This window comes from Hyperolius riggenbachi, chromosome 5 (genome assembly GCF_040937935.1).
Source record: "Hyperolius riggenbachi isolate aHypRig1 chromosome 5, aHypRig1.pri, whole genome shotgun sequence".
Lineage (NCBI taxonomy): Eukaryota > Metazoa > Chordata > Amphibia > Anura > Hyperoliidae > Hyperolius > Hyperolius riggenbachi.
Genome location: NC_090650.1, coordinates 267,892,038 through 267,908,296, shown reverse-complemented (window position 1 = coordinate 267,908,296; position 16,259 = coordinate 267,892,038). Strand labels below are relative to the sequence as shown.

Below are 16,259 nucleotides of genomic sequence, written 5' to 3'. Positions count from 1 at the left end.
TTGAGCCACAGACCCTGAACAATGCAGATCAGGCTTTTCTGACTGAAGTCTGACTGGATTAGCCACATACTTGTTTCAGGTGTGTGATTCAGACATTTCTGATGCCAGAAAGATCAACAGCATTGCCAGGCAACTGGTATTGTTTAAAAGGAAATAAATATGTCAGCCTCCCTTTCACTTCAGGTGTGCTTGAAACCAGCATAATTAATGTAAAAATGGGTATTCTGAATAAGGTATTACAGTCTACTATATGTCACTAAGGTGTTTATATTTTTCTTGAATTTATATGTAAACATTTAACTTTAAAAACAAGTTACATACTTACCGATGTAGAGGGCAGCCGTACTCGCCCTCACTCATACATGAAGGAAGGGAATTAGAAGAGGTTCCCGGGAAACAGATATGTGAAGGTGCAGGCTAGTGTTGTACCTTGTTTTCTGGTTTCTGTGGTATGGTTCGGATATCAGCAGGGCTGGTGCTACCACACAGGCAAAGGGGACAATCGCCCCAGAGCCTAAAGGGGCCCCCAAGGCGTTTCCCCTATCTTAACTGTTGCTCCCCAAGGCCTCTGCAGAGTAGCGTCTCACCTGTGCTGGTGGGCAGGTGAGACACTACACTGCCAAAGACTCTGCAAGGGCCCCAGGGAGCACAGTTTATGTGGGAGGTGATTGGGAGGGAAAGAAAACTGAAACTGGCTCAGGGGCTCAGGAAGAAAATTTGACTGCAACAAAGAGACCTTAATGCCACTTTTTGGTTAAGAGGGGTGTCTGTTGGGGGACCCCAGGCTAATTATGCCCTGGGGCCCTACTGTTACTAGAACTGGCCATGGATTTCAGATGTTCAGGTTGAACTGAAGTCTTTTCAGGTCCTGACAGATGTTAAGGGGGCCTGTCTGCCTTCTCCACAAGGAATGGTCAATGAGATGAAAATATTTTTGGACATTTTGTCCAAACTTATGCAGCTTGAAAACAAGCAAATCAAATTCTGCTGCTGTATATGGTCCATTTCCAATCTGCATCCTATTGACCACCCCTATTCCCCCCACATGTGCTCCTGCACAGAGCTGTACTTTTGTATAACTTTGTGAGCATCACTCAGGTACCACGCAATCTGATAAAAGAGCCTCCTGGAGAATCCTTGCATCGACTGAGCTTCTCAATCACTGTTCATTTTTTTTTTTTTTTTTTTTTTTTTTTGCTATTGCTATTACAGTTATTAAGTTAAGCTTTACAGATTCCATATAAATACTATAAATAGGACCTTATTTTTTTATCTACCGTACTTTAGAGTTAATGAGTGTTGGTAGTTTCTTTAACAGATAAAACAGATAAATAGCCACAATAACATAGGTCTAGCTATAGATTTTAGAGCCACACTTTATTGGCATTATCTTGCGTTGGCAGTGACAGGCTTGGGTGGCCAGTAAGTGAATGCATTAGCTTTCTAGCCAGCAGTTCTTTGGTTTGTTCCCAAAAGAAGACATCAGCTTCAAAAAGATTTAAAACTGCTTAAAGCAGACCTGAGATGAAAAACTAACTATAACAAGTAACTTGTCTATATATATCTTATCTAAAGTTTAGATAGTTTACATAGCAAATCTAGCTGCAAACAGCTTCAACAGTTTATGATTATTTATTCCTGTGATACAATGACAGCGGCCATGTTCTGTTTGTCACATTACACACAGGCAAGCTGATCTGTTCCTCCAGCCCTCAGCCTGTGAAAACTTCACTTCCCTCTCCTCCTCCCTCCTCCCCTCTGCCTTTGAAATCTCTTGCCAGTAATTCCTCTTCCTCCTGCCCAGACTGAACTTCCATAAGCCCTTGCTACATAGCTCTCAAAGTGCCAAGGCACTCTGGAGAAGCTGTTGGCGAGGCTTGTTTAGTTTATTGGGAATTAGCGTATTAAAACAAAACAAAAAAAAGGTATTTGGCTTGAGGAATGCCCTATAAAGTATATGAAGGGAACACAATTATTCAATGAGTAAAAGTTTATCTCGGATCCACTTTAATTTTGTCAGTGATGCCTTGTATGTAGCATTTTGTCAACCAACAAACAAAACACATTAATAAAACCAGAGGAGTCAGAGTTGAAGTATTTATGCATCACATTCACAGCCCTGCTATTGTCCTGCAATTCCTAGTTGTTCACCAAATGTCATTTTTCCTCATCCTATACAATAAAACCTAACTGTCACTGCGTCATCGTCTTTGTCTGTGCGTCCGTTTTTTTTTGTACTGCGCGTGTGCGCAGTACAGTTAACCGTTGGGACAAGATGACGGGCCCGGGAGCAGGGAGGTCGGGCGGGTGCGCACGCACTGACTGGCGGCGTTGGCGCATGAAGAGACCTAGAGACCATTTTTTAAATGGGCTTAGGTCAACCTAGTCTTTCTATAAAACAGAACAGTATGCAGAACTGTAGCTGAGCAGCTTGTCTCTATAGTAGCAATTACTCAGCTGAAACAATCACTAACAATTGTTTTAAATGACAGATCCTGAGCATTTCTATGAAGAAAAAAATGTAAACAGTCTTCAAAGACATAAGTAAAGATATTAAACTAGTGCAACATAGTGGTTCTATAAATCAAGCCTGTGAAAGGGGCTACAGCTTAGGGACTTCACATTACACCAGCATTCACAAGAGTAAAAGGTCAGTATGAAAGAAAAACCGCACTAGCATATGCTGTTTGCTGAGCGCGCTTATCTTACAGTGAACACAGGACTGTTCTATGGACATGGCTGAGCAACAGTTGTGTGGCCTTCGGGTCACCCTGACACCAACCATTCACAGCTTTCTTTTTATTAGAAGTCCTTGTTTATAAGACATATGGGCTCATATACAATTCACTCTTTCTCCAGAGTTTTCTCCTAGGGGATATTGTCACACCTTGTCGTAAAAGGCCTTCTAAACCACCAGCGAGCAAGAAAATAATCAAAGTAATTTAGTTAGTACTTTTTCAATTGTAAAATGCTTAAAAGTTATTTAAAGAGAATATGAAAATTATCTCCTAGGAGATAACTCGTGAGAAAAAGTTAATTGCATATGTGCCATTGGGTCTGATCAAAATCACTTTTTCTCCCAAGTTACTCCTAGGTGATATTTCACATTTTATCAATAAAATGCCTTTTAAGCTACCAGCAAGTAAAAAAAAAAACTACTCAATTTTGACAGTTGTTTTTCACCTACTTTTCAGTACGTTTTCTTCCAATTGTACAGTGCTGAAAAGTTATTTTGAACAAAAGAAGAAAATGATCTCCTAGGAGGAAAAGTGAATGGGATTGGGTCCACTGGCTCTTATTCAAGTCACTTTTTCTCCTAGGTGATCCTTACACACCTGAGTTTTCTCCTAGGTGATCATTTTTCATCTTCATTTTAAAATAACTTTTCAGCATTTCATAATTAAAAAAGTATCAAAAGTGGTAGAAAAAGTACTTTCGAAATTATTTTGTGCATTTTCTTACTTGCAGATTTAAAAAGCATTTAATTGACAAGGGGTGAAGATATCAACTTGGAGAAAACTAGGGAGAAAACGTGAATTGCATATGGACACTTGTCAATAAAATGCCTTTCAGCCACTAGCAAGCAAGGAAATACTCAAAATACCTTTGACAGTATTCTTTCTTTTCTCATTTACTTTTTGGTACTTTTCAACTACAGCGTGATAAAAATTTATTCTTTGCAGAAGATCAAAATTATCTCCTAGGAGAAAAATTGAATTGAATTGTTAAAGAGCAGCAAATGGAATAATATAAGAGTAAAAAGTCCCTGCATCTTATACAGTGAATGCAGGGAATCCTTGACTTACGAACGCCCCTCAGACACGAGCCGCCGACCTGCCACAACATCAGGGATTCCTTGCATTGGCTCTATTTCTGTTCCCTGCTCCACCTTTGCCTCCGCTCCCCGTGAGTAGAAGTGTATAAGCGGCAGTGTCTTACCCAGTCCATGGCGCCCGCGGGGATCACAGAACTCTTCCCTTCCGCGTGGCTCCCCTTAGTGAATGACTTGAGCTGGTCGCGTTAACAGCACAAGCTGTTCACTGGGGGGAGCCATGCGGAAGAGAAGAGATCTGTGATACCTGCAGGAGCCTTGGATTAGGTAAGAAACTGCAGCAATACACTTCTACTCACAGGGGTAGCAGGAGACGGAGGGGGGGGGGAGGAGGGGGCGGGGGAGTGGAGACACATGGGAGAGCAGAGGACAGGGCGACAGACCGGAACAGAGGGGGCACAATGAGGACAGAATGGAACACAGGAGAACACATGGGGGACACCAATTGGGGGGGGAGTACATGAACAAAACGCTGCCGGAACATGGACACAGCAGGGTGTGTGTGTGTGTGTGTGTGTGTGTGTGTGTGTGTGTGTGTGTGTGTGTGTGTGTGTGGTGTGTGTGTGGTGTGTGTGTGTGTGTGTGTGTGTGTGTGTGTGTGTGTGTGTGTGTGTGTGTGTGGTGTGTGGTGTGTGGTGTGTGTGTGTGTGTGTGTGTGTGTGTGTGTGTGTGTGTGTGTGTGTGTGTGTGTGTGTGTGTATGTATAAAATTTTCCCTGTTTTTTTCCCTCTAAACGTAGGTGTGTCTTATATTCTGGAGCATCTTACATGGAGGCAAATACAGTAATTATTCTCCCCCCTTAAAGTGAACTTAAAGTGAATAGGTGGCAATATTTTTTTAAATTACAAATGGGACACAGAGGCATGTACCTTGCTTGCTGACATACTTCGGTGTCCTCTCTGCAACACTCTCTCTCTCTCTCTCTCTCTCTGTCCCTCCCCCCGCCCCCCCCCCCCTCACCCCACACATACCAACAAGCAGCTTGTCGCTAGCTTGAGAAAGAAAATGGTGTCCTTTGCAGGAGAGGCACTCCTGCATAACGCCCCTTCTGGATTTTATGATCACCACTTCCCAGCCTCTCTGTGCTCCTTATCCGCCTCTACCCCGCCCCTTTGTGCTCCTTCCCAAGCAGAGAGCGGAGTCTGCAGCATCAGGGTTGCAGCCATTATTTTTTTTTTTTTAACTACACAAAACAAAACAGATTAAAGTAAAGAAGCAGGAGTGGCAGATTGTAACTATCTGAATCTGCTAAAACAAATTATCCCCCCCCCCTCACCCCCGGGACAAGTAGTATATTTTTGGTACAAAAAAATGGCCTGCTTGGGTTTACAAGCAGCATGAGTTCAAGAGCATAACTTTTATTGTATCATAATAATAGAAAAAAAACATGAATATAGAAAAAAGTATGCCTGAGGCATGAATTGATCATTATTGATGGTATAGAGGGAATGCTAGTTGGTGTGATGGTTACTTTCAGCATGTTGTCTCCCAGGTACAACCTGTGATCCAGCAAGAGAACCACAGGACCATTTTCCTGGGCTACTTCCAGCTAGTTCTCCTCTCCATGCACAAGTAAAATAACAGCTGATATTAGATCATTCCTGCTAGTTCTCTTTTGTGCAAGCAGCAAAGCAGAACAATGGCCAATAATGTATCTACTAACAAAAACACCTTCCCCACAAAACACCAGAACAAAATCATACTACTGCAAAGTTTTTTAAATATGCATGCAAATATTTACAGGCAGTCCCCCTCCTTACAAAGGACTAGAGTTACAATGTTTCGGAGAGACAAAGTTGCTTTCATGTCAAAATAATACTGGTTTTTGTTGTTGTCAAATGTTACAGTATTGTATAAACTGTAGTTTACTTTAAAACACTTTAAAAGCACATTAAAACAACCAACAAACATATTTTATACTATATGTCCAAACCCAGAGTTGTCTGAAAGTAAATCATTTATCCATGTTTCACACAGGACTCAACTTACAAACAATCGCCTGAAACTGAATCTGTTTGTATGTAGGGGACATGCTTATGTAAAGCTGGTTCACACTCTGCGCTTTTCAGCGCTGTTGCTAATGTATCCCTATAAGATCATTCTCATTGCATCGTTTGTGATTTGCATAAATTGCAAATGGACTACATGCAGCACTTTGGGGGCGATTGCGATGTGATTCTCATTCTGTTGATCGGGAATTACGATGCAAATTGCGGCAAAATTGTGACACAAAAATCACGATTTGCGTTTGTAGTGTAAACAAGCTCTGACAGCAAGAAAAATTAACTGACAGTCAGATATTAGTTGATACAACTGTATTTAACATGGTTCATTTTAACCCAGCACTCTTTCACATCTAGAACACGTGCAGGAGCCTTTCTCCTGCACGCGTTATATGGCCTGCGGCGTATCATCAGGATGTAGCGGTGCGAAGCAATCAGCGGGGGTAGCTATTAATTTAACAGACGAAAAAACGCCGGCTCCCGACAATAAAAAGCTTCCGGGTGCATCAAACCGCAACGCATCAAAACACAGCGTTGGGTGTGAAAAGTAAAATGAAAGTCTATGGACTGTCATTTTACCTTGGTTAATGCAAAGTTTCGACTTTGCGTTACACGGGTTCTCGTGTGAAAGAGCCCTGAGAGAAGTTGTAAACAAAAAAAATCATTGCATTTATAGGCTGATGGGTCGTTTTGGGTAACTGGAAATCACCACTCCAAGCCAAGTGTATATACAGTAATATTCTGCAATCCTATTCCATTACCCATTGCATGGTTAAAAAACAAATACATACACATCATCAACCAATAAATCAAGACTTCTCTTCAATTCTCATGAAAGAAAATTCAGTTCCAGTGCAATGGAAGGGATTGCAGACAACACATTTGCAAACAGAGCCAGAAGATAGTGTGTGTTAGCTGAGCCCTGGCACTGAGAGAGTTAAGCCGCGCTCAGCCCCGGGACTCCACGCGAGTGTTTCCTCCTCACAGAACTGCAGCTGAGGGATTTCCAAACTCTTTCACAACCTCCCTCACTTCCGCATTGTGCCAACACAGGGGAGACACAGGAAACAGCCCAACACCAGGCGCCCTGGCCACTCCACTAATGACTAATAATAACAACAATAGCCTCATAGCCAGTAGCCTGTGTTGTCCTCATGTCCCGGGCAGCCGGGCACACACTACAGCCTGAGCCGCTGTCACACTGTCCCCGATCACACAGGCAGCCCTGACAGCTCAGCTAACACTAATGTCCCAATAGTAACAATGCTGTACAGTCACATTACCGAGCAGCTGAGGACGGGTCATTCCCCTCTATCTGTGCCAGAGGAGCCCGGGATTGCTCTGTCACATCGCATTATGAACGGCGTATGAGAGCCTCAGACGTAATCTCTCTCAGGCTTAGGGAACCTAGGAATCCACCCCCGCTATCTCTCCATAGCAACAGTAGCTACACCGGGGCCACCCCCTGCCTGACGCAAGCAGCCAGTACATGGGAGTCAGCCAGGAGGCCACAAATGTCAGCAGTCAAAACAAGTCCCCTTCCTTCCCTCCACCCTTCTCTCTCTCTCTGCAGCCTTAACCCTTCTAGCGAGAGGCACTCCAGCACATTAAACACGGTGGAAAAGCAAACAATGCTATGAATAGCAATCACATATTTTGCAACCTTCTGGAAATCATTTCAAGAGGCACTGAATAGCAGAATATGTAAACTGAATAAACTTCGCTGGCAAAGTACTGTAAAAGTGATGGTTTTGGGCTACAAAGGCAGCATGTTTCTTGACAGCATCTAATCAAATTTCAGCAGTCATATTTATTTGCAGAAGGACTACAAATACGGTATGAAGTTTAGATGGTAAAAAAGAAAAAACAAGCTATACAGCAGCTTCCAAGGACAAACACAACAGTCCCAAGTAGAATTATGCCAGAAGATAAAGAGAAATATGCTCAACTCCACTTATTTACCTATTATGTATTCTGTCTGCCAAGAGTTTGAAGAGGAGTTGGAACATCTTTTGGGTTTTGCTTGCAATCAGGGCTCCCCATGTGTATATCCTTAGGCCTCATTCACACTAGTGCACTTCTGTCCGCTTTTCAGCAATGTGTATCAATCTGTAACATTGATGTGCTGAAAGCGAAGGTCCAGGCAGAAGAAAAGAAAAAAATCTACTTAGCAGTACTGAGCCCTCGCCGCAGCTCCGCTCCCAACCGGTGGCCTGGAGTCCCCTCCGTTACAGATGCCGACCTCACCAACAGAGCGGACCCTGGGCCACCCACGCAGAACAGAGCTGCGGCAAGGAACAGGATGGCTGCAAGGGGCTGGAGGAAGCCTCAGGTAAGTAGATTTAATTTTTTTATTAACACCCCGGATCTTTGATACTGAAGCGAAAAAAAATTATAATATATTATGTGTGCAGTACGAATAATTTATAGAACATTAGTAGCAAAGAAAACATTATTAGCAAAGAAAAGAATCTAACAGGTTGCATTGTAATAGATACGGTTTCCATTAGTGCATGACTCTTTCTTCAGTGCAGGTTCGGTGCTACTGTGCAGACACGGACCTTACTCATGCACGGCTGCTCTCTTACATGGCCTAGCCGCAAAAAGGAAGAGAGAGTCCTGTCCAGCAGAGGTTGGGTCAAGGAGGACATGGAAAGCGTCTAGACAATCCAGAGGCTTCCCTTTACAGAGGTAAGTATCTAACCTTTACATTTTTCACCTTACAGGTTTACTTTAACAAAGACTAGGTCAAAATGTAGAAGCAGTGTGTAAACATTGTGTACACCCTTACCACTTCCATAGGCATTAAGAAACTAAGTTGCAGCTAGATCCGGCCTGCCCACAGGGGGCCGGATTCCTCTACCTCCCTCCCTGCAGAGTCGCAAGCAGGCAGTTACGGGGGAACTTAAAACTCACCTGATTGCCGATTCCCACATCATGTCTCCATGGCAACAGGGCGTCACATGACAGGGCGTCAAGATGTGCCAGCGTATTACACGCTGGCTTCCAGAGTGTAATATGCCGACCCTTTCTTACGTCCCGACATCCCATGTAATGCCCTGTTGTCACGGGAAGCGATGCGGGAATCGGCGATCAAGGTGAGTTTCAAATCCCCCACCACCCGCTCGCAACTCTGCAAGGAAGGAGGGGGGTTGGAATTCAAGGAATGCAGCCCGGGACACTTAAAGAGAACCCGAGGTGGGGATCGTAGAAAGAAATCTATACACAGAGGCTGGGTCTGGCTATAGTGCCCAGCCTCTGTTGCTAGTTGAATCACCGCTAAGTCCCCCCTGCGCTCCGCTCTCCCCCATAAATTACAGCCGCGCTGGCGACACGCAGCGTGTTGCAGCGGGCTGTATCTACCTCACTAGTGTCACTCACGGCGCTCCCACGCCTCCTGCAGAGCGCCGGTCCCCGCCCGCATCCCTTCCCTCGCCGATGATTGGAAGGAAGGGACGCGGGCGGGGACCGGCGCTCTTAAACAGATACACTGCAAGAAAAAAAAAGGAGAAAAAAAAAAGGCTCAAGAGCTACATCTTAGACTCCCCAGACTATAGGCAGTTCATGAGAGTACAGTCATAAAAAGGTTATACAAGATACTGAATAAAGGGGTGCTCTTAGTTTTTCACACAGGGCCTTTCCAAGGACATGGTGGAAAATACTGCATTTGGTTTTACACCCAAGGTTACAGTAAGGCCCCCTTTCCACGAGCAGTTGATAGGCAGTGAAAAGACTCTTTAAAAACTCTCACAACTGCTTGCTGCTGTCTAGCAACTGCTCACTGTTGCCTGGCAACTGCTAGCTAAGTGCACAGTTCAACTGCCAGTGGAAATAAGCCCAAAGGCTTCTTTTTCATGAGCAGTTGATAGGCAGTGAAAAGCCTCTCTAAGGGCTTGTTCACACTACAAGAGTTTTTCTTACTGGTTCACACTGTTCGCTTTTAAAAATGCTAGCGCTTTGAAAAGTGCTTGGCTAATGTATTTGTATGGGATGGATCACACCAGAGAGATGTGATTTTCTCCCAAATGCAAACATGGGTCCTGCAGCTTTTCTGAGGCGATTCAGCTTCAGAAAAAGTAGAGAAAGTGGAAAATCGCAACTAAAAAGCACTATAACAGAGCGAATTTTTAAAGGGGCACTACTGCGAAAAACTGTAAAATTTAAAATATTTGCAAACATATACAAATATGCAAATAAATACAAATTTTTTCCAGAGTAAAATGAGCCATAAATTACTTCTCTCCTATGTTGCTGTCACTTACATTAGGTTGTAGAAATCTGACAGAAGTGACAGGTTTTGGACTAGTCCATCTCTTTATAGGGGATTGTCAGGGATATAATTTATTTTCAAAAGCACTTAGTGAATGGCAGTTGCTCTGTCCAACTACCAAAAATCTGTGTAGGGAGCAGGGAAGCTGGCCAGCATCATTGTTTAAATCCTTTTTAGGGAATATCTTTATAAAGAATAAAAGCCTTGCTGAGAATCCCCTATGAAGAGACAGACTAGTCCAAAACCTGTCACTTCTGCCAGATTTCTACTGCCTACTGTAAGTGAATGCATTATAGGAGAAAAGTAATTTATTGCTCATTTTACTCTGGAAGAAATATACTTCTTATTTGTATATGTTTGCACATATTTTACAGTTTTTCACTGTAGTCCCCCTTTAAGCAGTTTTCTTACAATAGCCGTACAATTCCAGCTCTACTGTACAAAAAAAATGGGGTTCACCAAAATCTCGCCACACGGACCCATCGCTCTCAACAATCTCCCGCTGCTGCAGCCCACTTTCCTTATGACAGCAGAGCTCCACGAGCCAGTCCAGAGCCGATTTCATTATCTCCTGACCCTGTGATCACTGTGAGCCTATGTGATCCGCCAATGTGATTGGCTCACAGTGATCACATGGTCATGAGCCAATGACCTGATTGGCTCATGGAGCTCTGCTGTCATAGCAACGGCAGGGCGATGGGGCTCTAGTGGCGGATCTGTGCAGAGCACTAATTGAAATCTACATCCTGGCAGGTGCAACACGTACAAAAATACGTGTTCACGTCCGCGATAGCCTCCTGCACCAGCGGTATTGCGTGCAAAAGTTTGCGTGGCGGCCCTCCGAGTCGGCAAAAATGAAACTAGCTGGTTACAGGGGACCGGAGGAGCCGTGAGTCACTGGGAGGGCACAGGATGGCTGCAAGGGGCTGGTAGAAGCCCTGGATAAGTGAAACTCATTTTGTTTTTGTTTTTTTTTGGGGGGGGGGGGGTGTTAGGTTTCCTTTAAATCATAAAATAAATCAGTCCCAAATTTATCTCTGTTTAGTAATATAAATATAATGTTCCCCATTGTTTACTGTACACCTGCTCCCCATGTCTTTCCCTGAAAAGTATCACCACTGACCATTTCAGTATAAATTCTGTACTCGCATATCTGTGATCTGTAGCCAGGTCTAAACAATGTGCTCTGCTGTCTTTGCTCAGGAAGCACGAGGAAATGTATAGAATACTGAATGAATAGCAGGGAGCAAAGATCAGACCCAGTCAACGAGTCACAAGACTGTAGCTTTCAGAAAGTAATGGAGAGATAGAGCTTGTGTACGTAATATGCAGGCTAATGTGGAGAATATAAGTTAGTAAACAACGGAGAGCCAAGGGGTTTTTAACACTCTTGAGGCAAACAAAATTAGTAGCTGTGTTCAGTATGTTTAAAACCCCAGCGCAATGTCCAGCATGTTCAAAACCCCCGCGCAAAACAAAGCACAACATAGTAGGAATTCTACGCTGGGCATGTTATTGCTAATGACATTACCTATGAGATTTCTTCTTCTTGCAAGCACTTCTGAAGCACAAGTACTAAAACTAGCCAACTCCAGCACAAACGTGTTTCATGCACAGCAGTGCACAATAGTGTTGCTAGCACAAATTAACCTACCGGGAAAACACTTGCGTTGAGCGATAAAGTGTTCCCAGGAGCATTACATTGAAACACGTGGGAACGATTTATCTACTGTGAACGGTAACATGAGAGTCAATATACTTTCATGTTACCATGTGTGTCGCACACAATGTGTGGGTCACAAGTGTGAAAGGACCCTAAAGCAGGGACCACACTTGCCCTATTAATGTGCACTTGTGAAAATGCATAAGAACTGACAGCCCATTACATCCACTGTCTTCGATGCAGAAAAAAAAACTTTCAGTTATCTGTCTTTTTTAGTTGATAGGTTCACAGTTTCTATTAGAAGGTATTCTTCAGTAACTACGGATGGTCATGATTTCTCCCAAACATACACAGATTTAGGGGGGGGGGGGGGGGAATGCAGTTTTATGTGTGATCCTTTCCCAAGTGTGTATGGTGGGAACAAACTAATGCATCATTGATTAGACAGCTATATGTGATGGATTCAATACAGTATATTTATGCTATGCCTACACTAAAGGTGCGTACATACATGCGACTATAGCCGTTTGAAACGATCGGGGAACGATTGTTTCAAACGACGATCGGTTAAAAAAAAAGCAGCCAACGACCATTAAGTCTAACGACGGACGAGCTAGATCGTTAAAAACTAACGATCTAGCTTGGCAGATTTTTTCCAACGACGATCGTTTGCAAAAGTAGTACATCGTTGGAAACGGTCGTTCGTACTAGGCTTGACATGCGCATTTCACTATTTCTCCATGGAACTTTTCATTTTTATGCGCAAGCGCAATAGTTGCTTTACGTGATGTAACGTTCGTTCTAAGGATCAGATTGTTACACACTTTTAAAAATGAACTTTACTTAGGTCGTTCTTTTCGTCAATTAAAAGTTCGTTCGTCGTTCACAACGAACGATCGTTGTTGCATGTGTGTATGTAGCTTTATTCTTTAAAGCGGACCTGAACTCAGTACTTCCTGTCTGCTCTAAAAGATACACAACAGGATAACAACCTTTAAAGAAAAACATTTCATTACAGCTGATACAAATCCTGAAATAAATCTGCACGGTTTCTATTTCCGACCGTATCTGCAGTGGCAGTCAGGTGACACAGGGGAGAGATCAAATTAGAACTTGTGATTAGAAACAAATGAGGGGGGAATTAGACAGGCTAAACTCTCTAAATACATAGAGGATGAATTTCTCTGTGTTCCTTTTGACCTGAGCAAGAGTTCAGGTCCACTTTAACTAGTTCCCCGCCCGCGTGCAGTATATCTACGCTCCTTTGGACTTCACTTCCCCGCCCGGAGCGTAGATATACGTACCCCCGCCGCTACCGCCGCTGTCCGCTCTCCCGCTCGCACTCCCGCGATCGTGCACGCCGCTGCCCGCTTGCCCGGAGATCAATGAACGGGAAAATACATTCCCGTTCGTTGATCTCTGCCCCCGCAATGATCTGCTGCTTTCGCTAAGCAGCGCGATCACTGTGAAAAAGAAAAAAAATCACAGCCTCTTTGTACTTCCTCCAAGCTTCCGGAAGGACGCTTGGAGGTCGCATTAAACTGTTGCCATCTTGTGGCCAAATAGTAAACTACACCCTAAACTATTTTTTACACACACATACATTACTTATACACAAAAAAATTAACTCATTACCTCCCACACTCCATTTTTTTTTTTTTTTTTTTTAAATAAAAAATTTACAATTAAAAAAAAATACATAAATAGTTACCTTAGGGACTGAACTTTTTAAATATTTATATCAGGAGGGTACAACACTGTTACTTTATAAACTATGGGCTTGTAATTAGGGATGGACGCAAAACTAAAAAAAATGCACCTTTATTTCCAAATAAAATATTGGCGCCAAACATTGTGATAGGGACATAATTTAAATGGTTTTATAACCGGGACAAAATGGCAAATACATTTCATGGGTTTTAATTACAGTAGCATGCATTATTTAAAAACTATAATGGCCGAAAACTGAAAAATGTTTTTTTTCCCATATGTTTTCCTATTTTCCCATTAAAACACATTTAGAATAAAATTATTCTTGGCATAATGTCCCACCTAAAGAAAGCCTAATTGGTGGCGAAAAAAACAAGATATAGTTCATTTCATTGCGATAAGTAATGATAAAGTTATAGGCGAATGAATGTAAGGAGCGCTGAAAGGAGAAAATTGCTCGGATGCTGAAGGGGTAAAACCCCTCAGTTGGGAAGTGGTTAACCACTTTACGCCTGGAAGCCATTTTCACCTTATGAACCAGAGCAACTTTTACATTTTTTATGTCTCTCCTGACTTAGCAATAAGAATGTTTCTTATGAGAGCTATGTGAGATTGATCATTCTGATCATGCTGATCTAATTGGATTCTGATTATCACAGAAATCTTGCTTCACAACATCCAGTTTCAGACATGAACAAAAAAAATGTAACTCCAATCCCTCTTTAATTTTGGCACTCAAGGTGCATTCAGAGATACCGTATATAATCACTGTAGAATGTTGATCGTCTATGATATGCTGCAAATTGTATGCACCTTAGAAATGGGCAATCAAATTCACCAGGAAGAGAATTTTATTGGTTCCAAGCTGCTTCGAGTTTGTATGAAATGTGTGCACAAGCCTGAATTAGTAGCATATAAATGACCATCTCTAAGGCCTGGTGCACACCAGAGGAGTTTTTCTGAGCGTTTTGAGTTTTTAAATCTGCTGCTAATGTTATCCTATGTGTCTGTGCACACTGGAGCAATGAGGTTTTGTAAAAAACCCCATAGCATTACATTGGGAAGAGCTTTTGAAACCTCTAAAAGCTCTTCCCAATGTAATGCTATGGGGATTTTTACAAAACCTCATTGCTCCAGTGTGCACAGACACATAGGATAACATTAGCAGCAGATTTAAAAACTCAAAACGCTCAGAAAAACTCCTCTGGTGTGCACCAGGCCTAAGGCCCAGTGCACACCAAAACCGCTAGCAGATCCGCAATACGCTAGCGGTTTTGGGAGCTGATTTCAGAGCGATTCTAGGTATGTTTAGAGAGGTTTTCTAAACATACCTAGCGGTTTTGGGTGCGTTTTTGTGTAGCAGATTACACATATTGTTACAGTAAAAGCTGTTACTGAACAGCTACTGTAACAAAAATGCCTGGCAAACCGCTCTGAACTAGCGTTTTTCAGAGCGGTTTGCGTTTTTCCTATACTTTACATTGAGGACGAAACGCTTCCAAAAACCGCAAACGCGCAGCAGGAGGCGCGTTTGCGGCTTGGCAAAAACCGCAAACCGCCGGTGTGCACCATCCCATTGCAATACATTAGACAAGCATTTTTAGAGGCGGATGCGGCCGGCGGATCGCTCCAAAAACCGCTCGGTGTGCACTGGGCCTAAGCCAGAGTTATAGATGAGAAAAAAGAAAAGTACAGAACCAAGAGAATAATAATAAAAAAGATGCCATGTCCTTCCAAATCTTGGAGTCTCATAATCCACGCAATAAAGACTCATCTCCACGGGCAGTTGAACTGTGTGCTCAACAAGCAGTTACCAGGCAGCAGCAAGCAGTTGTGGGAGTTTGAGAGACTTTTCACTTCCTGTCAACTGCTTATTGAAAAGGGGCCTAAGTGCTAAGTACTGTAATTTCAGGGGCAGCTCTACCAAGTCCTCTCATGCCTCCCATATTCTCTTATATTTAGTTGCAATTTATGCATGCGAGTGTATATAATGGGGAGCCTGGTTAATTGCCTTAATCCAGAAAAATGTATGTAGAGATTTTAGACTGCCATTTTATAGAGAATCGTTTTTCTTGATCTTTAAAAGAAAGTTAAACAGTAACAGCCTGTACTCCTTACCTCTAACCATCAATAAATATGATGCACCAATGGTCCATATACCAGCCAGCCTTTTCTGGTGTTGTGCAACAAGTCCCATGCTAATCACCTCATCAGGTCACGACTAAATGATTATAGCAGAAAAGGCTAGCAAGCAGTAAAGGGCAAAGAAGTACGATAAATACTACTGGTGTGGAGAGGTGACTATAATACTATGCCTGGTGACTATAATACTATGCCCAGTGCCCTTCTCTGCAATCTAAATATGGGTGGGGGCTATTGGACACCAGGATCGGTGACCCCGATTAGTGCTGTTCAGATCCCCGGAACTGGCATGCAACCTGCGCTCATTAAGGGCTGGTGCACACCGAGCGGCTTTTTGGGCGTTTTCAGATCCGCTTGCGGCTGCGGATCCGCTTGGTCAATGTATCTCAATGGGGTGGTGCACACCAGAGCGGCAGGCGTTTTGCAGAAACGAAAAATGCCTGGGTGAGGCATTTTTTGGATTTCGGATGCGTTTCTGCCTCAATGTTAAGTATAGGAAAAACGCAAACCGCTCTGAAAAACGCCTGTTCAGAGCGGTTTTGCAGGCGTTTTTGTTACAGAAGCTGTTCAGTAACAGCTTTACTGTAACAATATATGAAATCTACTATACTGAAAACCGCAGCAGCAATCCGCAAAACG

General features: G+C 43.0%; 1 protein-coding gene across 4 annotated transcripts in view; it reads right to left on the bottom strand.

The window, feature by feature from the left end:
• The window catches only part of HIVEP1 (HIVEP zinc finger 1), a 285,145-nt gene that overhangs the window by 179,342 nt on the left and 89,544 nt on the right, over window positions 1–16,259 (bottom strand). Inside the window, exon 1 of one of the 4 annotated variants that reach the window (XM_068236905.1) lies at window positions 7,119–7,266. The exons of the other annotated variants lie outside the window; for them this stretch is intronic. Within the exon in view, the coding sequence (XP_068093006.1) occupies window positions 7,119–7,140 (22 nt within the window). The 5' untranslated portion in view covers window positions 7,141–7,266. Of the gene's footprint in view, window positions 1–7,118; window positions 7,267–16,259 lie in introns of those variants that run through there. 4 annotated transcript variants of the gene reach the window in all.